The 25,329-nt window shown below is 37.9% G+C and overlaps 1 protein-coding gene across 6 annotated transcripts in view; it reads left to right on the forward strand.

Moving 5' to 3' along the window:
* The window catches only part of LOC133655822 (myosin-16), a 143,731-nt gene that overhangs the window by 65,841 nt on the left and 52,561 nt on the right, over window positions 1-25,329 (forward strand). For 5 of the 6 annotated variants that reach the window (XM_062056364.1, XM_062056367.1, XM_062056366.1 and 2 more), the window contains one exon: window positions 4,898-4,988. In XM_062056364.1, the coding sequence (XP_061912348.1) occupies window positions 4,898-4,988 (91 nt within the window). Of the gene's footprint in view, window positions 1-4,897; window positions 4,989-21,239; window positions 21,341-25,329 lie in introns of those variants that run through there. The other variant, XM_062056369.1, reaches the window with a different exon arrangement.

The following is a 25,329-nucleotide window of genomic DNA, read 5'->3' on the forward strand; positions in this document are numbered from 1 at the left end:
TTCTGTAATGAACCTCTCCTGAAGCACGGATGCTTCGGCTGCAAGACGTCTTGCCTGTTCAGGTGTGCTGCCCCCGACATGCACCCACTAATAGAGCAAACAGAGTCAACCACTGTAACAATTGTAATAACACACACACACACACACCAATGAACAGTTTAATCTGTGTTATCATGTTTAAACATGCAGGTCGTTTTTGTTAAAAGGTCCTCTTGTCACTATGATCATTAATAAAGCGCATGAGTCACTCTGTTGCTAAGTTACTATGTTTTTCAAACAGTCCGTAGCTTAAGTTGATATGAAACATGTCAATCATTTAAGTTTTGTTTCATTCTGTTCACATTACATGTGGGTCATGGAACATGCACTGCATCGTTATTGTGTTATACTGAGCATACAATTTGCACACTGAGATTCAACACAAAAACTGCATAAAATATGCTGAGTCTTAAAATAAATAATATATTTATTGTTTAGTTAGTAGTTTGCAGTGGTGTAGAACTGCAATACTGTGACATGTATTTTGGCCCCAAAAAAAAGTGAATACCTGCAACTATCACAACACTTGAACTTAAATGAAAAGATTGAATGAATAACCCTGTAATTTGTTCTATTACTTGTGAAAATAGTGACTAGTTATTATTGAAATAATAAAGATCTAACAACTAACTTGTATAACAAAGGGAATTTGAGTCTAGGTGAAGACATTTTCTTAATAAAGGCTTGTCTTACTTTATGAAAGGTAATAAAAGATCCCCTCCAGGCACGTCACTCCTCGCATGAATCTGATCTCTATCTTACAAATTGGTTTTGTGTCAGACTTATTGGTGTAACGACATTTTTACATCGTTTCCAACATGTCACAAGTCTAAACATATCGCTGTCAGTTTAAAACATAGTAGCAAGGTCTATGAAGTGCAGCTCTGATGTAGGTCATGGTACTACTACTATTATTATTGTCTTATTGTGAACCAGATGTTGATTATGTTTATCTTTTTTTTTTTTTTTTACAAATACAGTCAAGATTAAAGACATTTCAGGACACACTTTACAGTTAAGGCAGTTTTTAATACAGTATGATGGAACTTTGAATCATTAACACTTTAGGTGAGAGTTCGTCTTAGATGACTTGTGTTTGACAAGTTTTGGATAACATAGCAGAATGTTTGATTAGTTTGATTTAGTCAGTTTTGGTGAATTGCTTTTGCTGCATTAAAGATGTAATGTTCCTGTGTTACAAACTGATGTTAGCAAAATCAACTTCTCCACCAGGCAAACGACAATATGTCCCCTAATATATATAGTTTAACGTATAGTAGTTTTTAAAGGTTGAAATATGTAGTATAATTGAAAACATGTTTTACACACTGTTTGTGTGTATTTATATATATATATATATATATATATATATATATATATATATATATATATATATATATATATATATATATATATATATATATATATATATATATATATATATATATATATATATATGTATATATATATATACATATATATATATATATATATATATGTATATATATATATACATGTATATATATATATGTATATATGTATATATATATATATATATATATATATATATATATATATGTATATATATATACATGTATATATATATATATGTATATATATATATATATATATATATATATATATGTATATATATTTATTTATATATATATATATATATATATATATATATATATATATATATATATATATATATATATATATATATATATATATATATATATATATATATATATATATATATATATATATAGTTTAATCCTCCTAAAATTTGGATGAGTCTTCCAGAAAATGTGAGACAGGTCTCAACTTAGGCAATGTTCAAATCCAGACTGAAAACATTATTTTAAATTTTGATTATGAGACCTGAACATATTTTATCTGCACTCTTTGAATTTAATTAAACTAATTCATGTTTATTGACTGTATGCAAATAAACAGTATATAATCATTCTCATCGTGTTAAAAACACTTTTTCCCTTTTTTTTTTTTTAAAGACACGACTGACACCAGGGTTGCTGCTCAGCTGCACTTTACTTGCGGCAATGCATCTGACGATTAACAGGAAATTCACATAGTCAATAATGTGGCCAATTGTCGTGACCCTACACCAAATACACTGACACAGAACAAGAAAGAATAATAAAATAAAAGTTCTAATTGAAACAATAATTACACATTTCCGTCATCACGGGGACACCTACCTCACACGTCGAGAGCATGGACGAAAAGGGAAGTAGATAGGCGTGTCCAACACATTTTAAGAGGCAGGTGTCACAACAATTAATGCAATAGGGGAGACACGGTGGGAGAAGGGTTCCACATATTGACAAAACATCAAACAATCTTCAGGTATTTTCATGTAACTTACACACTTTGTGTAATTATAACAATAATAAAACATTATAAAATACAATATATTTACAAGACATAATTGACCCTGTTACACTGCATCTTCTGAGATCTACACAAAATATTCTACATTTCTCAATCGCTCTTATTTGAAAATGGTATCCAGAAAGTTGTTGTTTTTTAATGAAGTGTAAAATTGTTTATGTAAGGCAGCAGGTTTGTTTTCAGGGGCTCTTAAGACCTGCATTGCGGTCATTGCTCCTATGTTCTCGCCATTTCACAGACAGCTGTTTTGTGACTAAAGCACAGTTGATGCCAGATTCTAAAAAGTGTGTGGGGTTAAAAGGCCTACTGAAACCCACTACTTGTAGCAGACATTTTGGAACAGCACGGTGGCCAGCTTAATTCGTCTGTTTTCATCGCAAAATTCCACAGTATTCTGGACATCTGTGTTGGTGAATCTTTTGCAATTTGTTTAATGAACAATGAAGACAGCAAAGAAGAAAGCTGTAGGTGGGATCGGTGTATTAGCGGCTGGCTACAGCAACACAACGCCGTCCGCCGCCGCGCCGCTGTCCTCACCGGTGTCTGGGTTGACTTCCTCCGTCTCCGGGCCGCCGACCGCACCGATGATCGTGGTGAAGTCCTCCGTCGCGCCGTTGATCGCTGGAACGCAGGTGAGCACGGGTGGTGATGAGCAGATGAGGGCGGGCGTAGGTGGAGAGCTAATGTTTTTAGCATAGCTCTGTCGAGGTCCCATAGCTAAGTTAGCTTCAATGGCGTCGTTAGCAACAGCATTGCTAGGCTTCGCCAGGCGGGACAGCATTAACCGTGTGGTTACTGGTCCAGGGTTTAGTTCAGTGTCTCCTGATAGTACAAGTAATAGTAGTATTGTTGATCTTCAGTCTATCCTTCCAGTCAGGGGCATGTTTCTTCTGTTTCTATCCGCAGTTAAGCACAATGCTATCACGTTAGCTCCGAAGCTAAAGTGTTTCGCTGATGTATTGTCGTGGAGATAAAAGTCACTGTGAATGTCCATTTCGCGTTCTCTACTCTCATTTTCAAGAGGATATAGTATCCGAGGTGGTTTAAAATACAAATCTGTGATCCACAATAGAAAAAGGAGAAAGTGTGGAATCCAATGAGCCAGCTTGTACCTAAGTTACGGTCAGAGCGAAAAAAGATACATCCTGGCGTCCTGCACTGCACTCTAATCCTTAACTCTCACTTTCCTCATTCACAAATCTTTCATCCTTGCTCAAATGAATGGGGTAATTGTCGCTTTCTCAGTCCGAATCGCTCTCGCTGCTTGTGGAAATGATTGTAAACAATGTGCAGATGTGAGGTGCTCCACAACCTGTGACGTCACGCTACTTCCGGTACAGGCAAGGCTTTTTTATCAGCGACCAAAAGTTGCAAACTTTATCGTCAAAGTTCTCTACTAAATCCTTTCAGCAAAAATATGGCAATATCGCGAAATGATCAAGTATGACACATAGAATGGACCTGCTATCCCCGTTTAAATAAGAACATTTCATTTCAGTAGGCCTTTAAGAGGCTGGATCAAAACCTCGACCCTCTAGGCTGCCGATAATAACATGTAATATTGACATATTTTTGGTCATTTTAAAGAATACGGCGGCGTGTTAATTTCACAGACGCATCACGTTCGCTTTTTCCTTCAAAAACAAACACTAAGCATCATGAAGCAGTATTGCTAAGTGCTGAACAAGATATGAAAATATCGAAAATAATAAAACAATCACTTACTCTACTATGTCTGCTCTCCAAGGAATGCTGACTGATGGGATGTTTATAATTTCATTTTTAGATGAAGAATTTATCTTAATCTTCACTAAGGATTAAAAAAAAAAGTTGCCTGCAAATGAGGGTCTTTTCACGTCTTTCTCGCTATCTCCGGGTATAAGTTAGATGTCAAAGTTCACAAAATTCTTTGTTTATGTCAACAACCTTCTACTATTAAGGTGTAACATTTCTAATTAACTTTTACCATCTTAGAGGTGATGCATCAGCTCGCCGGCTCATTGTATCAATATAGCAGCATAAGCTAGTTAGCTCTCTGTGACACAGCACGGCTAAAATTTTTTGCCTGCATAAACGCTTATAATAACAAATATTGCTAATACTTGCATAGTTTTCAGGTCCCGAGATGTAACTGGAGTAATGTTGGCGGTGTTTGGATGTTTTTTCAGAGGGCTTTATGGGTGGAATAGTGTACTTTCATTCACAGCCACCTCGTACTGGCTGCATTTTACGACTAAGATGCATTAAAAAAAAAAATACATGTGTCCTTGTCTTACATAGGGATTGTGAATGATAAGCAAAATTCCTTTAAGATATTTTGGAGTAATTTATTAAAATACACTCGACTATTGTGCCTCACTGGGATCCAAAATCATTTTAGAAGTCTCTGAAATGAACAGGACATTAGGCTCCTTTATATTCTTAATATGTGTTCTCAATATAGGAAGGATGAAGAGATAAGCAGCATCCTATCCAATCTCGAAGCTGAAGAAGAACTCAGTAATGGACTGCAGAAGAAGAGCCGAGAACTGCAGGTATGACATGAAGTAAACATTGTATTTCCACATATGACGTCAACTAATGGGGCTGTTTGCAACAAGCGGCTGCCGAGAGGAGTGTTTTTCAACCACTGTGCCGCGGTACACTAGTGTGCCGTGAGTTATTGTCTGGTGTGCCGTGGGAAATTATGCAACTTTACCTAATAGGTCCAAAAAATATGATTTGCAAATCAACAATTATAATATGCAAATAATGTGCCGTTGTTTAGTGTCTGTGCTGTATAGAGCTCGGCAGGGTAACCATGTAATACTCCATGTCAGTAGGTGGTTCATGTAGTTCATTGCTTTGTAGAAGTCGAAACGCGTCGAGGATGGTTTGTCGCGATCCCAATATGCAGAGCACAGCAGGAGACAGCGTGCAGGTAAAAAGGTATGTTATGCTTAAACCAAAAATTAACAAAATGCAAGTCCCGCTAGGAAAAGGGACTGAAGCATAGGGATGGCTATGCAAAACAAAAGTAAAACTGAACTGGCTACCAAGTAAACACAAATAGAATGCTGGACAACAGCAAAGACTTACAGTGTGTGTCTGTACATGACATGACAATCAACAATGTACCCACAAAGAAGGATAGCGTCCACACAACGGAAATAGCCTTGTTTGCCAATACAAAGCAGGTCAGGCAATAGCACTCAAAGGAAGGTGTGAAGCTGCTACAGGAAAACACCAACAAAACAGGAAAAGCCACCAAAATAACAGCGCAAGACAGGAACTAAAGCACTACACACAGGAAAACAACAACAAACTAAAAAAAAAAAAGACAACCTGGTGGAGTTTCATTTTTTAACGTTTCTGCTGGTGGTGTGCCTCCTTGTTTTTTCAATTAAAAAAAATGTGCCTTGGCTCAAAAAAGGTTGAAAAACACTGGCCTAGAGAGCACTAACATTCAAAAGTGTTGTAAGTATTATATGCCACTCTCTTACGGTTTAAGCATGTAAACCAATTCCCACGTAACGCACATGTACACACAATAGTTAGGTTTCTCCAAAGCTTCATATACATGCTGAACGTTTGTATGATAACATGTCATATTTACAGTATTTTGGTCATTTGAAGCATTACCGGGGGGACGGCGTGGCGAAGTTGGGAGAGTGGCCGTGCCAGCAATCTGAGGGTTACTGGTTCAATCCCCACCTTCTACCATCCCAGTCACGTCCGTTGTGTCCTTGAGCAAGACACTTCACCCTTGCTCCTGATGGGCCTGGTTAGTGCCGTACATGGCAGCTCCCGCCATCAGTGTGTGAATGTGTGAACGTGTGTGCGTGGATGGGTGAATGTGGAAAATAGTGTCAAAGCGCTTTGAGTTCCTTAAAAAGGTAGAAAAGCACTATACAAGTACGACCCATTTACCATTTACCATTACCGGAACTTCTTTTCAACTCACACTGATTTCACAGAGTGCACAGCAACGATTGCTACTTCCGTCAACAGCAAAGCATTCTGTTTTTGCTACCACTGACTATGGCAGACTTTGGGACACTGTCTTCTTTGGTACAAATGATCTAGCTATAATCATGAATTGTCATGTAGCACTACTCCTGAATGTTTCACCGATAAAGTACAAACATAACATGACAGTCAATTACAATGTCCATCCCAACCACTCTCACTGGGCTGCCAACTGATGGGATGGTTGTATCTTTCAGCACTAGACTTGTGCTTGAAGTAAATTCAGGTAAAAAAATGCTGTGATCAAATATGCATCTTGCCGAGTCTTCTTAGTGATGTCTGTTTTTCAACCACATTTATTATTTGCATTACTTGCTTTAGCAGTCTATTAGCAGTGTGAATCTTTGGGCACCTGACTATTCTATCCGACTCCAAATCCTAGGGAGACGATTCGATTCAGAATCGATACTTGATTCAACACAATTATAAAAAAAACCCAAAAATGGTCTAGTTATAAAAACAAAAAGGTGTACATTTTAAAAGTACGTTTCTTGGGGGTTTTTTCAAATCGATTTTTAAAAATTGTAGGCTGATTTAGAATCGGAGTGAATAAGAGTGTGAATTGAATTTTTTGTGCACCCCGACACTTTAAAGTAGCTTTTTATTGTGTCTGAACATAGTAAATCACAAAAGCGGTTGTATGTTAATGATATTTATTATTATTACCGGTCTCCGTATTTGCTTTTTAGTCTTCAAGGCACCTGGCCTGACATGTGCTCACTATCTGTAGCCTCTTATTTGGGAAATGATGAGACGGGTTGCGTAATTACTCACGTTGTCTCCAATACGGGTACCCTGATAATATATTCTTCAGCCGGCAGCTGGCTGCCAAATCACTCAATGTGGTTTATCAGGATCATAGAGGTTTTCACAATTGTCTTGTATTATTTATAGCTATAGTATATGTGGTTTCCATGCAGTTCTGCCACTAAACTGCAAGAACCGACTGTTTATGTGGCTGGTATGATAAACTGCATGTTTACAATTTGGTATCAAAGTCAGAAACAGCATGCAGGTAGCTCATCGTGGTAGAGGACAGAACAGTGAAGCGATGCATTCCTGTGTTTTAGCAGCGCTGCTGGGTTCTTCTCTGTGATTGGTGAAGATATTTATCAGATCCATGCTTGTCAGGAGATGGCTTGAAAACAAACAAAGGGATAAGAATCTACCGCTTCCCTATGACAGAGCAAATTGTAAATTAGGACAGGAATCTTCTTCTTTTTGGTCATATCTTGTCAAAGTTGACTTCTTTTTTAATTATTTGAATTCAGAGCATCTTATCATGCTTTAACTTTGATAATTTTTCCTGGTGTACACAAACTACTGGGTGCAAATGGCATTATTGAACATTGGGGAGACCAAGCTGTCAGCAGGTGATTTCAACTCAGCAGGTGATTTCAACTCAGTGAGTTATTTTTACACTCTGTGCCTCAATCAAAATGTTTTATTTAAAGATGTACATAATAACTGTAGTGTAAACAACGTACCGTTTTTACTTAGATAAAACATGGATACTGTACATGAAGTTTACACTACACTTTAAGTAACAGCAATGATAATAATACACAAGTAATAAGTAGTAGTAATAATACAGACATATTAGGTAGTAAGTACAGCAATAGTGCAGCCAAACAAATAGAAGATAGAAGACACAATTAAGGACCCAAAATCATATCTCCTCTTTTCATTACCCTGAAAATAATTCTGTGCAATTTCTTGTTTGTCCAAAAGAGACAACTCATTGTTTAATTTGATTCACATTATTTGCATTATTATAAACACATGAAGTATACATACAATATTTGGTGTATAAATTATAACACACCCTTTTCAAAACAGGTTACAAAAGTTCCTCTTGGCTGATGACGAATGAAGTTTTCGCGCAGCTAGTAAGATTGGAGATAGTTTAAAAAAATAAACTCTCAAAAATGTTGAATGGATTCAGAATCTAAATGAAATAGAATCATGATTAGAATGGGAATCAAATTATTTCCAGCATCCCTCCTGAACATGGCACGCAGCAATCAGTTTCTCTTTTAAAATTCCGTCATTCTGTTAAAGTTAAAGTTAAAGTTAAAGTTAAAGTACCAATGATTGTCACACACACACTAGATCAGGGGTGGGCAATTAATTTTCACCGGGGGCCGCATAAGCAACCCGAGCACTGCTGGAGGGCCACACGACAATATTTCAATTAAATTTTGCTCAATGTTATTTTTGATATACCGTAAGATAAATAATAATGATGATAATAATAATAATAATTAATAATAATAATAATAATTTAATTTAACCTAACTTAACTTTATACAAAAGCAGATTGCTTTTGATGGTCACTTTATCCTGCATTATTCAACATTTTTCCCCATCAGATTTGGACAACCATCTGTTGTTAAAAATAGTTTTTAATCATATTTATTTTATATTGTTTTTTATATTGGTTTTATATGTAATTGTTTTTTCTTTTTATTCAGTCATTGGTGGAGCTAAGGATAATATTTGAATATTGTTTGTAATATTGTTGTGCAGCACTTTGGAAACATTTTGTTGTTTAAATGTGCTATATAAATAAAGTGGATTGGATTGTCACACCTGCCAGCTTGTCCCAACACCCATTTACCTCTGTGAACAAGTCATTACCTGTGGTTGTCTCTTTAATTGACTGCATCAGAGCTCTCATCCAAAGTTAGCGAAAAACAGTCCATGTCTCCGGGCATTATCAGCGCAACAAAGTCCAATAAGCACTCCTTAATAAACTCTCCGTCAGAAAACGCCTTACTTTTTCTGGCGCTTTTGTGAGAAATGACGAAACTTGTCCTGACGGCTGCATCTCTGGGGGTGTGAAATATGGCACAAAGTCCTTGTTGGGTTTGCAGTTTTACCATCAACGCATCAGCCTCCCTTGCGCGCGCTTCATCAGACACATTCCGGTATTTTCCCTCGTGTTTCTTCGTGTAGTGGCGATTAAAATGATATTTAAACACAGCAACCTGTGTACCACACATTAAGCACACGGCTTTACCATTAATTTATGTAAAGAAATACTTGGCAGTCCATCTCTTGTTGGAAACACGCCATTCCTCATCAACTTTTCTTTTTTTTAGCGTCTCATCACTTGTCTCTATGCACCTTCACTCACAGGTTCCCCCCGGACATACGGCATAAATAACACATTTCAAAATAAAAGCAGCACAGTTGTATTGCGCGCACGACATAGATGTTTTTTAAACTTTATTTTGTAATTTGTAATTGCGCCGTTCAATTCACTCACAATCGCACACGCGCATACGTCCACACGGAAGTAATACAAATAACGCTTTTCAAAACAAAAGCAGCACCGTTGTATTGCACACTCGACATAGATACTTTTTTAAATTTATTTTGTAATTTATGATTGGCCTCACGCGGGCCGGACAGGGATGCGCAAAGGGCCGGATGCGGCACTAGATGCACACCTTAACTCACCATTAGCGTAGTATTTGAATGCCAGACTTAACTGTGGGCTGCAATACTTTGTGGCGTAGACTAGCCTACTTCAGTGGTTCTCAAACTTTTCTCCACCAAGTACCGCCTCATAAAATACCTGGTTCTCCAAGTACCGGCATAATGACCAACTTTAAAACACGGTAGCGTCGTAGGCACAAGTATTTAAAAAAATAATGTTTTTTTTTTCAGCAAGTATATTCAATATTTTTGGCCACTGTAACAATACACACAGTTTGAACAGTAACACTGTGTTCAAATATAGAAAACTAAAACACTGTACTTTAATTTAGTGATTCTTTGCAGAACACTAGATGGAGCCAACGTACCATTTGTGACAGAGTGTACAGAGAGATTTTGGCCAACCCGGTTTCAGGCATCTCCTCAATGATCGGTCAAAATGCACTCACATGACTTCAGAGCGCCATGATTGCTACAACTTTGATGCTGTCCCTATGCTGTGCTGCACTTCCTCACTAGTATGTTTAGAACTTTATTTAGACTCACTCTTTTGGTTGAGTTCATCAGGAAAACTATCGTCAGAACAACTGCAATCGCATGCTTACGGACACAGCCGCACACGTCCTTGGTAGCAAAGATCATAGACCTAATATATATGGACGCCGCATCGATCGCTACTGCCTATTGGCGCTGAGGTGCCGTGGGACCGCCATCCCGAACTGGTCAACATTTCCACCTAGTGACAGGATTGAAGTGTTAGCACATCTAATTTACTAAAATACTTAACTGATTTCCACGTAGTATCGGCCAGAATACAAATCCTGCTATTTAGACAAGAGCATTTTCCAACAGACCAGCAAACCGAGTGGGAAGATAACTGTGGTCAAACACAAAGACCAAATGTTGGCACACGGAAATGGGTGTTCTTCTGCAGTTTCAGCAGGGGACATCTCTACTGCAGAGAGGGGCACCGTGTTATCTTGGGATGCCACACAGCATATAAAGAGATCAAATGTTTTTTAAATTTTTCAGAATGAACACTTCCTGACGCTCAGAATTAAATAGGAGCTCCAAGGGATCCTAGATGAACCTGTAGGTGAGCACATACCGATGAACTTGGAGCAGTTACGAAATCATTAGCATCAGCGTGTCCATATTAATGACAAATCCGATCACGGACAATTACCTGCACAATAAAAAAGTTGTATTACTTTGATCACAGCGACACAAGAACCTCCAAGACAGCACCTTATAATGTTGATTCTTCAAAGCAGCTCGATACATTTCAACTATCACATTAATCGATAATGTGTAATCAACGCTTGTTGAGTGCCCATCGCAGGAATGCAAATTTACAGAGAATGAAAATTGTAAACAGCTACCAGGGCAGATAGATAATTAGTTTGCATCCATGTTTTTAGGAATGGGATCAGTTTGTAGCTTAACTTAAACAGTGTACTTTTAGGATAACGGAACAATGTAATTGCAGAAATTAGAGAACTCCCGCAAAAACATACACTGAATATAAGATCAATCCAACAAGTACATAACTTTATGTTGAAAATCTTTTAAAGGACATCATTATACAAACATACTTACCATCCATAACATTGATGTTGTGTAATACATAACATTTAGAAGCATCTACGACCTGCAATACATTGCACACCTGAAAGACAATGTTGGAATTATTCATGCATCGCCAAGTAACATATATGATTGACATGACGAGTGCAGTGCTGCTGTGATCGTGACACTAATTAAAAAAAGGATACGTTCGTTTGCAGTTGATTTCCTGCTACAAATATTAGTCTCATCTACAATTCATGTCTGCAGTTGTTTTTACGGTGTAAAGTTCCAATTGTGTCTCATTATTTAGCTGTATATATGTCTCTGTTGTTCAGCAATGTTTGCTAGTGATATCAAAATTCAGTATATTGTATGCTGTTGAGCCTATGAGAGATTTATTTATCTAGTTTATTCATTCTATTAAGGATATTTTTTTGATGCTCACACATATTACCACACACCATAATATGGTAATCCATGTCGAATAAAGCACTTGGCTTTCCTGTACAAGAACAACAAAACTTTTAGTTTATGTTATGACAACAGAGAAGGAAAATACAGTGGATTGGACCAACAATCACAATATTTATTATTAGGACTTAACATTACTTTAGTTTATTTGCACAACCAGGTCTTTGTAGTTATATTTAGGCATAGCAACCACAAAAGTACACAAACTAATGCCATATCTTCTCCTGCCTTACGTTTAGTTCTGCTCTCAAACACGACTGATATAGTAGAGAATACACTCGATTGCATCACAGAAAGTTTCTCAAACAAATCAAATGTTCAAACAATAATTTTACAATCCAATCCAATCCAATCCACTTTATTTATATAGCACATTTAAACAACAAAATGTTTCCAAAGTGCTGCACAACAATATTAAAAACAATTTTTTAAAAAAAAGTATATATACATATATGATTAAAAACGATTTTAAAGGGTAAAACCAATTAAAACAGTAAATAGAAATCAAAATTTTTAAAAACACAGAGGACAACAGAGGACCACACAACTCATGTAGTGTTAAAAGCCAGAGAATAAAAGTGGGTCTTAAAACGAGACCTAAAACACTCCACTGTGGGAGCAGTTCAAACATGGAGGGGCAGAGTGTTCCAGAGCTTAGGGCCGACCACAGAGAAGGCCCTGTCTCCCCTGGTTTTAAGTCTCGTCTTGGGCACCACGAGCTGGAGCTGGCTCTCGGACCTCTGAGCGCGCGCAGGATTGTAAGTTTGGATGAGGTCCAAGATATAATGAGGTGCCAGTCCATGCAAAGCTTTAAAAACAAACAGCAACCATAAAAAGCATGGTCTTATTGTTTTCCACAAGATGATAACAGTGATATTTTTAAGAGCCATTTCTTTCTACGTACTTTCATTTTTTCCCTGACTTTATTAACTTTAGGAGCCATTTTTTCGGGACTCTATGGAAAGCTCTATCCTATCCCTCTATTTGAACGATTGGAACACCCAAAAACAGAACAGCAAAACTGCATTTTCTGCTCAATCTCTACACTCACTCTCACTTGTTTTAATGCTACGCTCAAGCTGCTTGACCATCGTGTGAATTAAGCTGAGAAGAAAAAAAACATACGTGATGTCATATGCAACACAGCAATAGCATTGTCGTCAGTTGTGATCTAAGCCGGTGTTGTGGAATATGACTAAAGTATCAGTTCATATCCGGAACACTGGGGCCAAACATAAAGTAGCTAAGCTTTTAGCTAGCTGGCTACAATATTGCTGGTGGGCATAAATACAGTACAATAATCTTCGATTCACAAAATATACCCAATAGTCATGTTCACTCTTACTTGTGACAAGTAATCGCTGTGACCTGTTTGCCACGGTCCGTCGGTTTTTGCAAGAATACACAGCACAATGCTCTGGCTTTGTGTTCTTTCTTGTTCCTTCTGCTGCTCAAAAAGGAGTAGATAACGAGTTAAAAATGGCGGCCAAATTTCCTGCGCTCCAGCACCCAATGTCTATATATATGATGTCAATGGCATGGTACCACAGTTCGACCTCTTGGCCAGGTAACTCTGGGAAGAGAGATTTTAATCTCAATTAGTTGTTTTTTTACCCGGTTAAATAAAGGATATTGATTGATTGATTGATAATCGCCTGCTTACTTTATACTGTTTAGTTTTTGAGAAAAAAATGCCTTAATTGTTTTTTGTTTTGTCATCATGTTGAACTCACCTGCTGTGTCATAGTAGACAATGTTCTGATCAAAGGCACAGGCTTCGCAATGAGTTCCTTTTTAGGAACCTGATTAAAATTGCGCCTTTTGCATACACTTTGAAAGCGCCATTAGCTTAACACGCAAATGTTGGATTCTACATTATTTAAAAAATCATCCGAAATAATGGAACATCAATCCTCTGTTTTATGGGCGATGTTTGTCTCTTTATGTAGGGAAAGTGGGTGGGAGACGCAGCAGTATCACTATTCATGTCCTCACCCATCCCCCCCATTGCCATTCAATAGGTGACGACTTGTCCAGGGTGTACCCCGCCTTCCGCCCGATTGTAGCTGAGATAGGCTCCAGCACCCCCCGCAACCCCGAAGGGAATAAGCGGTAGAAAATGGATGGATGGATGAACTAAACTTCAAACAGATATGGATACATACGAATAACTTTTTTTCTACCACATTCTGCTGCAACAATTTCATAGTCTTAAGGATGTTCTTTGGGATCGCTTACAACTGATCATTTCAGCAGATTGTTTGTTCAAGCAATGGACAGGATTCAAAAGAGTAATGTGTTAGAATTTCATCATCTCCAAAGTGAGATGAGCCGTATCTTAAACTGAGCCACTATGGCATTAACAGTGGAACAGAAGATCAGCACTGTAACTTTCCAACAGAAATAAAGGAAAAATAATTGCAGCATAGGCTGAACTGGTGATTGACAAGTCAGTGTGGGTGAATATATTTGGAAAAATCACCACAGTTATGACTATATTCAACTAAAAATTATGCAAATTCAAATTCTGTCTTTTTCAGTCAAATATTTTAGTGGTCATTTTCCAAGAAATAGAAATTATAGCATTTTACTATTACTACTCTGTACTGTTGTAGGGCTGTAGTTAGCAAAATGATTATAAATTCAAATAAATAAATACATAATATGGGCGGATTTTCATTAAACTTTCAGGAAATGTCCGAAATGGGATACCGAACAATCGCATTCCGGGCCTAATCCTGATCATTTGTACTGATTACCTTAAATTTACGCTTATGTGTGTACGTTAGCGGCCCTGCAGAGACAAAAGCAGTGGAGACAGACAAGTTTTCAATCTGTTTCTTTCATACCTCTTTAGAGAACTTCAACTTCTGTGTGTTTGTATGCGATATGTCCTACTTCCAGTGACAGAGACAAAGATAGTGGATGACTGTCAATAGGTCTCACTCCGTACCTTTTATTCTACTATAGATCGCGACAAAAGTTTTCATCTGTCTTTCAAGAAATGTCAGAAATTAGATATGGAATAAGTGATTACATTTTGGGCCTGATCCAGATCATTACTACCTTAACTTAATGTATCTAATAATTAATTGCTTACTCTTTGTATATTCATTTATTTACTTACTCTATTATTCATTCACTGTTGTGTTCCGTGTTACTTTACCTTTGTGTTACGAGCTTCAATTTCTGTGTGTTTGTATGCTAGCTCGCTCGCCTCCCCCCACAGGTACAAAGACAGCGGATGACTGACAAGAGGCTTCACTCTGTTTCTTTCATTCCACTGTAGATAGCTCAAAATGTTTCAAGAAATGCCAAAACTGGGATAAGGAACAAGAGATTACTGTACATTTAGGGCCTGATCCAGGTCACTGCCTGGATTAAGGACTTTTTTTGTTACTGTTGGGCTGCTCTCGCCGAGTGCTTTTTCAGTTTTTAATAACATTTTCACCAAAGCACAGCTTTGGTATATAATTATATCTTACAGTAATATAGCTTTCAAATTCGAAATGTAATCACTCAGCGAATCACGGTTTGTCTGATAGTGTTTTTTCTAGTAATGTTATGTAAATACGATGCTTATGCATACTGGTGGACAAATACAGAATGTTTTGCTTTAGTTAATGAGTGCATCACGTGTTGACTGCCTACTTTTCATGTTGAAACGGCTTCACCCTGTTTAGTGTGCTATATTTCAAAGTGGTTAAAAGAATGTCATGGAGGTCAAAGGCCTAATGTTTTCATGGTTATTTCCTTGCAACAATCTTGTGCCCAACGTGGTTTTATTACACGGTCGTAAAACAGGTATACTCAGCCAAGGTTATGAAGGGTCATCACAGTTTGAGAGCATGAAGCTCGTTTTACCTCATTGTTTGTTAAGTTTAAATCATCTCGTTTGTGTTTATCATAATTGCTGCGAAATACAACTAATTAATATATATTTTAATGGTGTTATAAAATACGTTTTTTCCCTTTTATGACCTGCCCTTGGATTGTAATCATACCTTAAAGGTGCTAGGAAAAGTTTCAATGTATGTTGTTGTTTTTTTTCACTTTCAACTTTCCCTGTCAGGGGTCGCTTAATGGCGTGAATGGTTTTGGCTTACTTTTTACGTCGGATGACCTTCCTGTTGCAACCCTGACAGGGAACCCATGCCCTCTGCCATAAAAGAACGGTCAACATCAGTCCTGTGGTAAAATAGTATAGAAAAGAATGCAATGAAAAAACAAATAACACCAGCCATCGCAATCAGACATGTTTGTTTGAAACGCTATGACGTGCAACACAGTTTAGTCCTGGAGATCGATGCTCCGCAATGTAAAAAAAACCAAAATAATTATTGCATCAGGACTTTTATTCATATCTTTCGTGCTCAGCCCTTCAAAGTTTAAAGTAAAATCTCGAGTTTTGTATATCAGGTATAGATAAACCATACATACAAGTTTACAAAAATACAGGACAATTTCTCCATGTACCTGTTAAACAATTTCAGTCAAATTTGCACTAAATTTGTAAAAATGCTTAAAAAATTGTATTTTTCAATTTTGAAATGTATATTTAACTGTTGTCAATTTGAATTCCAAAAATGGCAATAGCAATTCAACTAGTGATTTTTAGGTTTTAAACATTTAAATGCATCAAATTAAATGATGTGTGTTGTAAGTCATATAACTTTTAGCATATTTTTACCTAAGGGCGTTGCAAAGTCGTGACCCTGGGAATTTATCAGTATCATGCACGATCATGCACGATCATGCATTAAACCCCGCTTCAAAAAGCTGTGCATGCAAAACCTGCTTCTTGCATTGTAGCCATAAATTCTGACCTCCTCATTTTAATTTTAGAAAAAAATCAGCACAACTTGTTTGATTGTTTTGTTTCGTAGGTTAACTTGTTTTATATACTGTGCTCCAGAGTTAACGTTGCTGATCAGTTATTATTGTTGACTTTTACTTTTCAGTATCAAATGGTTCAAGTCAGTCAAAACATTTTCATAGTTTTAAATAAGGATACTTTTTTTTTTTACTTTCATGCAAATTGATGCACTTTAAACGTTTTCTGTTACAGACTTATAAAGTAATTCTATATTTCCTTCTTGTTTCTTTAATGTTAATGCAGATACAATGTTGTTATGCAGAGATGTACTTATAACATTTTCATAGACAAATTATAAAATGTATAGTTGTGGCGGAGAGTGGAGGGTCTAGAAATGTTTTCTTCTTCCTGGTGGGGCGTTACAGAAAATCATTGAGAAGCACTGCCCAACGGTTAAGTTGTCCTCGGCTGCTCGTCGAATCCTCATTGTCGTCCACCCGTTTCGAACTACGTTGACAGGCCTCCTCGTACTGCTGTTACCGAAAAAAGTTCATTCAGCCATTTTACTTTGTCACCATTTAAACTTTTTACAGATACTGTACAGTACAGTAGTACAATGCAAGTGGTGTTTGTTATTAGCTTTTGATTGGCTAGCAGGCCAAGGATGCAAGGCTCAGCATTTCTGATTTGAAGACGTTGAGATAATTGTATTTTTTTTTAAACTCATCCTTTTGTGGTTAGTTAATAGCGCTAATTAAAACCTAACATGTTCACTAAAAAGAATACTGGAATAAAGTGATTTATCATATTGTAACTGTATGCATGTTCGAAAAAAAGTTACACTATAAACCATTAACCATTTATGTCGATTCAATGTCGATGCAGTCCAACTTCTTGCCATCTTTATGTATGCTAAAAGGTCATAATGCAGATATGAAACTTGACATGTTTCATTTCATTTATCTACATTAACGGACAGTAATATCATCATTTGCATAAGTACTTTGACCCCCGACAGTCACGATCAGAGGCCGTAACCGAGTCCGGAGTACCTGTTTCAACGGTCAAACAACCATTCAGCCATACACTGTCATTTTGTCATGAAAAGCAACACATTCCAGCAGTGCTCTCAACATAGATGGATGGAGTACAAAAATATTGGATTCAAGTAAAATCACAGTTACAGAAGATTTTACTTACTCATGGTCCAACATTCTACTCAAGTAAAATTAAAAAAAGTTTTTGATTGAAAATATACTCACAGAACAAAGATTATTGTTACTTTTTAAGGTGGCTCTGTCAAATATTGTATGCAAGTATTGTCAAATGAAATACTGTAAATCAACATATTTTTGGCTAATTCGAGCAAATGTAGAGGTTCTGTCCTTTACGTCGTCTGGTTTCACTTTCCTTTTCTTTAACACAATGCCATCTGAAGAGTCTGAGAAAGACAAAATGAAGGGAGAAGGGTTAACTAAGAAGGACAAAAGTGATGCTGTTTTTCTTTAAGCAACGCACGACTACTTATTCTCACGGTTTCACTCCAAAACATATTTATGTATTTTGATTATATATAAAATGTCCATGTATTGGCTTACATAATGTAAAACACAGTAATGAATATGTAATAATGGGATGCATATTCATCAATTGTAAAAGAACCAAGATTTCAACCTTACCTACTACCAATGTATTAAATGTAAGTAATGATTATGAATAAATCCACATTTTAAAAATAACTTATAGTGTTTAAGTAAAATTTTAAAGACAAAACATTTATGCTGATTTTATGAAAATGTAATACATCCATTTTAAAACTATGCTAATTTATAATTGTGTCATGTTTGACAGCAATTAAGTGTTCTGTTCTATTTGAATAAAATGAAATGTATTCAGGGCACCACGGTGAAACAGGGGTTAGTGCATGTGCCTCACAATATGAAGGTCCTGAGTTCAATCCCTGGCTGTGGATCTTTCTGTGTGGAGTTTGCATGTTCTCCCCGTGACTGCTTAGGTTCCCTCCGGGTACTCCGGCTTCCTCCCACCTCCAAAGACATGCACCTGGGGATAGGTTGATTGGCAACACTAAATGGTCCCTAGTGTGTGAATGTGAGTGTGAATGTTGTCTGTCTATCAGTGTTGGCCTTGTGATGAGGTGGCGACTTGTCCAGGGTGTAACCCGCCTTCCGCCCGAATGCAGCTGAGATAGGCTCCAGCACCCCCCGCGACCCCGAAAGGGACAAGCGGTAGCGGTAGAAAATGGATGGATGGGATGGAAATGTATTCAAGTAGAGTACTCATTGATTAACTATTAACTAATTTTGGAGTGTACCTATTCTTTTGCCACTTATTGCTGTAGTATTAATTTATGACATTGTGCCGTAACACAAAACGTTGCAACACAACATAACACAAATCGACATAACACAAAGATTGCCTGTATATTAAAACACAAACTTTGGCTCGAGAAGTTTGAAGTTTTGGCTCCCACACACAATGAGAGACAAATATATTGTACATACAAACACACATACTGTTTATACACACAATTGTTCATATATACACACATACGTACATTAATTCATACATATGTACGCGCACACACAGGTACATACACACGGTACATACATACATATGCTGTACATATACAAGCACATATGCATACATACAGTCATGCTTATAATCACGTTTCATCAAACATATATTAACGTCGTTGCCCTAAGGGGAACTGGGTAAAACATGGCACACTGACAAAGCTTAACCTATTTTTACTATAACAATCTACAAGGTTTATATAGTTCACTTCTCTTTCTTCCCATCCATTTATCTGCTTTCTTTTGTAATTCAAGTTATCATTACATATATGTATTGTTGCATTTGAAACAATTGTATTGTTGATAGGAGAGGTAATTATTGTTAATATTCATTATCTATAGTGCTGTTGCTATTGGTATTTGTATTGCTCCATTTGTAGTGCAATAATGTTCATTGTCATTTCTGTGTTATTAACATTTACTTCACTAACTGCTTCTTTGCTTTCACTTTTCGTATCATATACTGTATGTACATATCGTATTTGCTGATGCTGTTCTGTTGTTGTTGTTGTATCTCTGTCTTATCCCCCTCTTGTCCCCGCAATTTCCCCCTCTTGTCTTCCTTTTTTTCTCTTCCCATCCCTCCTGCTCCGACAAACATTAATATAAATTAATTTAATAAAATCAAGAACAAATATGACAACAAGAGAAGTATCCCACACTTCTCTTTTGTAAAGCAAATCTGTACAGCAAATATTGGCATCTATCTATCCATCCATCCATTTTCTACCGCTTGTCCCTTTTTGGGGTCGTGGGGGGTGCTGGAGCCTATCTCAGCTGCATCTGGGAGGAAGGCGGTGTACACCCTGGACAAGTCGCCATCTCATTGCAGGGCCAACACAGATAGACGAGACAACATTCACACTCACATTCACACACTAGGGACCATTTAGTGTTATTGGCATCTACATCAACATTATCAATCAATCAATCAATCAATGTTTATTTATATAGCCCTAAATCACAAGTGTCTCAAAGGGCTGCACAAGCCACGACGACATCCTCGGTTCAGAGCCCACAAAAGGGCAATTATGACATTATGATTTGCCTGAGCGGCTGAACAGGACAAAAAAACAAAAAATTAAAACAACACAAACCTTAGTAAAAGTACAGGCACTTTTTTTTCATTATGACTTTTAAAATGTACAAATACATGAAAAGCTTACTCAATTACAGTAACTCAACTAGTTTCCGGCGCTGGTCGTGAACATGTGTGGACAGTATGGTGGGCGCTTGTCCGCTCTGCAGGAGGTCTGCAAGGCTTGGCTTACATGATTCTGAAGCATCACTTGAAGATGTTTAGCTTTTGTTTTCCTCTTTGATCAACCGAGGGGAATCACAGGATATAACCACCCACGCCTGCCGATGACTCCATCGGACACATGAGGCGAGACCTTAGCCCCAGAGGCCACATCTGACTGTAATTCATGGCCAGTTATTAATGTTGGAGTGTTGCCAGGGAAGAAAGATATCTCGATCAAACCCAAGCATTTTCAATGATAATGGGCTTTGTTATTGCCTACATTTTTCCCCATTCAACGAAGTGAACACTTTACAAAATCATTCAATTTTTTTATCTAGCAGTCCAAATTGTATCAATCAATTTTGACACTGTGTGTTTTGTGAATGCCACAATGTTTATTTAAAGGCTTTGTAACAAGAAACAGATATGTGAATGGAGGACGCTGTATTTTTGTGTGTGTGTGTGTGTGTGATGTGTGTGAGGAGAGGCTGTGCATGCACAACGGGGTGTGGACAGTAAAGTGCTGGAAGGCTTTAACAAGTGTGTGAGTGTGTGCGTGCGTGTGTGTGTGTGTGTGTTTGTGTGTGTGTGTGTGTGTGTGTGTGTGTGTGTGTGTGTGTGTGTGTGTGTGTGTGTGTGTGTGTGTGTGTGTGTGTGCATGTGTGTGTGAGGCAATTCAGTCAGTCAAGCTGCTCCTGCCTCACCATGGCTGTGCTTTCTGCAGAGGTCCTTCGCTGGCATGTGAGTTTGTTATTTTGTCATTTGGTCATTTCTCCTGCAAATTTGAAGAGCAGGAGCAAGAGGACATCTTTTTGTGCGTTAAATTTATAGCTTGGAACATTTCTCAAAATTGTTGACCAGGCACGTCATGTACGAGATGCACTTTTCAATTCCCTTTGTGTGCATTCTGCATTAAATTCCAAAAGTAGGGAGCTATTTTTAGAGACTGACTTTCAGCGTACCTATTAGTAAAGTTATTGTTAGGGTGGGGGAAGACACACTAATTGATTATGGAATTGTGATCAATGCCGTGTATTTTTAATCCCAATAAAATGTACTGTATTGTACTGATTATATTTCATTTAGAAGAATTGATTTTATACTTGGCTGCAGTGACTTGCCGTGTGGTGCATTGTTAGTGAGGCACTGGCATTCTTTAAAACATTTTGTGCTGTAGTCAACGTTATTACAGGTTGTCTGTCCATCAGGAGGGTACCAAAACAAAAAAATATACATTTTCACTTTTCACTTAGTAAAGGGGAACTTCACTTTTTTTGTTCACAATCATTATGCGAGACAGGAACACGTATGTTTTTTTTAGGGGGGTTAAAGATGATTAAAACAAACAAGATGCAGCTAATGTGAGTCACTGTTGTAGCCTTCAAAGCCCTCTAAATCAACTTCAAAACCCTCCATTAATGTTTTATATACACACTGCAAGTATATATTTAATGTAGTAACAGACACGTTCATGTAATGTAATATGTTCAATATTTAAAGTTAAAGTACCACTGATAGTCACACACACTAGGTGTGGTGAAATTAGCCTCTGCATTTGACCCATCCCCTTGTTTAACCCCCTGGGAGGTGAGGGGAGCAGTGAGCAGCAGCGGTGGCCACGCTCGGGAATCATTTTGGTGATTTAAATCCCAATTCCAACCCTTGATTCTGAGTGCCAATCAGGGAGGTAATGGGTCCCATTTTTGGGATTTCTGGGATTTGAACTCACGACCTACTGATCTCAGGGCGGACATTCTAACCACAAGGCCACTGAGCTCTATTCAGACCATTTTAATCAATAGCGAGACTTCCTTTCCTGGCACGTTTATTTTCTTTTCCGTAGCGGCGCACATCTGACTTCCTGCAACAAACTTGTGTTCCTACATCCGGAAACAAACGCGATTGTGCTGTAATCATGGCAGACTTGGTAACAGACAATAAAGATGACTCTTTGTGGACAAATGAGGATTCACAACCTTACCTTTTTGAAGCTGAATATACACAGGATGAACTGCTGCTAAAATAAGCGAGCACGAAGAAAAGGGTGAGACGTTGGAACAGATGGAAGCCGAGAGAGTGAAGTTGGTGCGATTCGGTCACGCGGAAAATCTTATGGAACTTATGAGCCAAGCTGTGCCGAATTATAGGGTTGCCCAAATCAACTGGAAATGTCCCCGGACAGTAGGGATGGGAATTGATAAGATTTTTCTGGTTCAGATTCCACTTTTGATTCTGCTAAACAATTTGATTCTTTAACGATTCTCTTATCGATTCTTATTTGGAAGAAAGATAAGAAAAAGAGGGATTACCATCAATTTAGTTGAGTTTAGACCTCACATGACCTTACAAAGCCAACAGTGAGGCACATAGCATAGAAAAAAAACAACTTCTGATAATAAATTTTAAAAAGCAATTCCGTAAAATGTAACAAAATAAATCATGAAAATTACACAAGAATGTACCATTTCGTAATATTTTTCAAACTTTTAAGAATCTCTGTCATCTACCTAGATAATATACCGTGCAAATGTTTGTTTAGATTTATAAGGTGAAATAATGACATAGGCTCATGAGATATGTATAGCCTTATTTTGATATAATGTTGATGTTTATTGCTGACAGCTTGTGAAAACCTTGAATCGAAAATCTCAAAAATAGTGGTGTTTTATGTAAAAGCCATGATCATCAAAATTACATTAGAGGCTTGACCTATGTCACATATTCGTTTCACATTTGAAGTTATTTGCTGACATGAATGGACTTTTACACCATATTCTAATTTTATTAGTTCCACCTGTATAATATAATGACTGAGTGAAATTGTGGTTAAAGGAAAACATGCAAATTTTCTCTGACTACAATTGAACATTCACCAACCAAAGGAGCATCTATGTGGCAAATTGTTGCAAGCTTTTGACCACAAACTTAGTCACTGCTCGATGACATTCGTCGTTCCTGGCCGAGTGGTACTCTTGCGGCAGACGTGAACTTGAGCCATTACTGCCCGCCTCCAAACCACTCAGAATATGTCTCCTCATGCTCATCTGAACGAGAAGGCATTTATTTCAATTTAACAGGTAATAGCGCTGACATTATAGACGGTATTAGCACCTGTTGTATTTACATCAGAAGACCGCTGCTGCCTGGGATGAGATCGGTGCAGTTCAAAAACGCGACATTCATTGCATGCTGTATGTTCAAATGTTTCAACACATTGCTCGTATGTCCTCATCTTGTCGAAATAGCAACCTCGGAGTTATTAAATGTAGCGCTGTTGCTGTCCTTTTTTAGTAAAATGTCGGCAAACTTCGTTGTGCTTTTTCTGCCTGGTGCCGCTACGTTGCTGACGTCGCACGTTGCGTAATCACGTTTTCCCCACCCGGAAGAACCGTTAAGAGAATCATTAGACGAAATGGCAAGTGATTCCAAGGAATTGATACACTGGGAACCGGCTCTGAACAAGAACCGGTTTTCGATTCCCATCTGTCCCCGCCGACTTAACCAAACAAACAACTGTCTATTGACTAAATCACTATACTATTGTTCATAATACGTACAGCACATCACCGTCGTCGTCGGCGGTCACTCGAAACGAGTATGACTGTCCTCCGTAGGGTCGTGATGTTAGGGTGGATTCCCTATATGGAGGACGCCTGTGCGTGGAATCTTTTAATGTGGGGAGACTGGTGCACGGTCAGCCACCACACAGTCCTTGGCATTGAGCGGGCCAGGGTCCAGTGGCATGGAGACCAAGACGACTGGGGACCCGTCTTTGCTGCAGCCTTCATCCGCCTTCCCAGCCGTTGTGGTGCATTCCGCTGCCGCCATCTTCCGCCTGGTCCACCGTTGAGGCGGTTTTCACTATTCGCCCATAGCTGGGGTTATTTACCCATAGCTGGGACAGGGGTTGACTGGGCACCAGGGCATGTCCACACACCGGTGGGCCTGCATGCCCCGTCTCTGGGGCCCCCTGCTGCTCCGAGATCCCGTACAACTTAGCCTGGAACCGCGAGGTTCCAGTTACCGTGTGTGGCCACGAAATGATGTGGCACATCACCGTACACTACAGTACACACGCTGTCGAGCTAGCTGTGTACAAACAAAACATGAAATGTGGGCTAATACTCTACAGTCACTGTAATATGATTGTCCATGTTTTTCAGTCAGTACAAGATAGTGTCCTATCACATTGTCTTGGTTTATTACAAACTTGATGTAAAAGCTAGCTTATCTCTTGCCATAGTTAGCTTTTACGGCTAATACGTAGCACGCCGATATGTTAGTACGCTAGAAAAAGTGTTCCTTCGTGTTCGCTCTTACAATAACAATGTAGCGACAGCTTCGTTATTTTACAGGTTACTGAACAAAAATGAAGTATTGTTGTTTTTAAATGCATTTTTAAAGTGAGTTTGAGGTAGAATGGATTGTTCCTTTTAGCTGCATTGCCAGCCATCTAGAACAACCCAATGTTTAGATTTTAGAAAGCAAAAAAACAAAAAACCTTTTGTCTTATTGTCTCTCATGATTGTGAACATTAGGCAACATTCCCAAAAAAAGTGCAGTTCCCTTATAGTCCCATTTATTTAGAAACAAAAGCCATGTATGGCCTTCCCTTTATTTGTATAAGAAGTCGATGCGCCGGTCCTTCCCGAGCAGCCTTAACCTTGTTTGTAAAAGTCCTCCTTACATTATTTTAGTTTTGAACGTCTCTCAGTCACTTTGTAATATTG

The sequence above is a fragment of the Entelurus aequoreus genome, linkage group LG08 (assembly GCF_033978785.1).
Source record: "Entelurus aequoreus isolate RoL-2023_Sb linkage group LG08, RoL_Eaeq_v1.1, whole genome shotgun sequence".
Taxonomy (NCBI): domain Eukaryota; kingdom Metazoa; phylum Chordata; class Actinopteri; order Syngnathiformes; family Syngnathidae; genus Entelurus; species Entelurus aequoreus.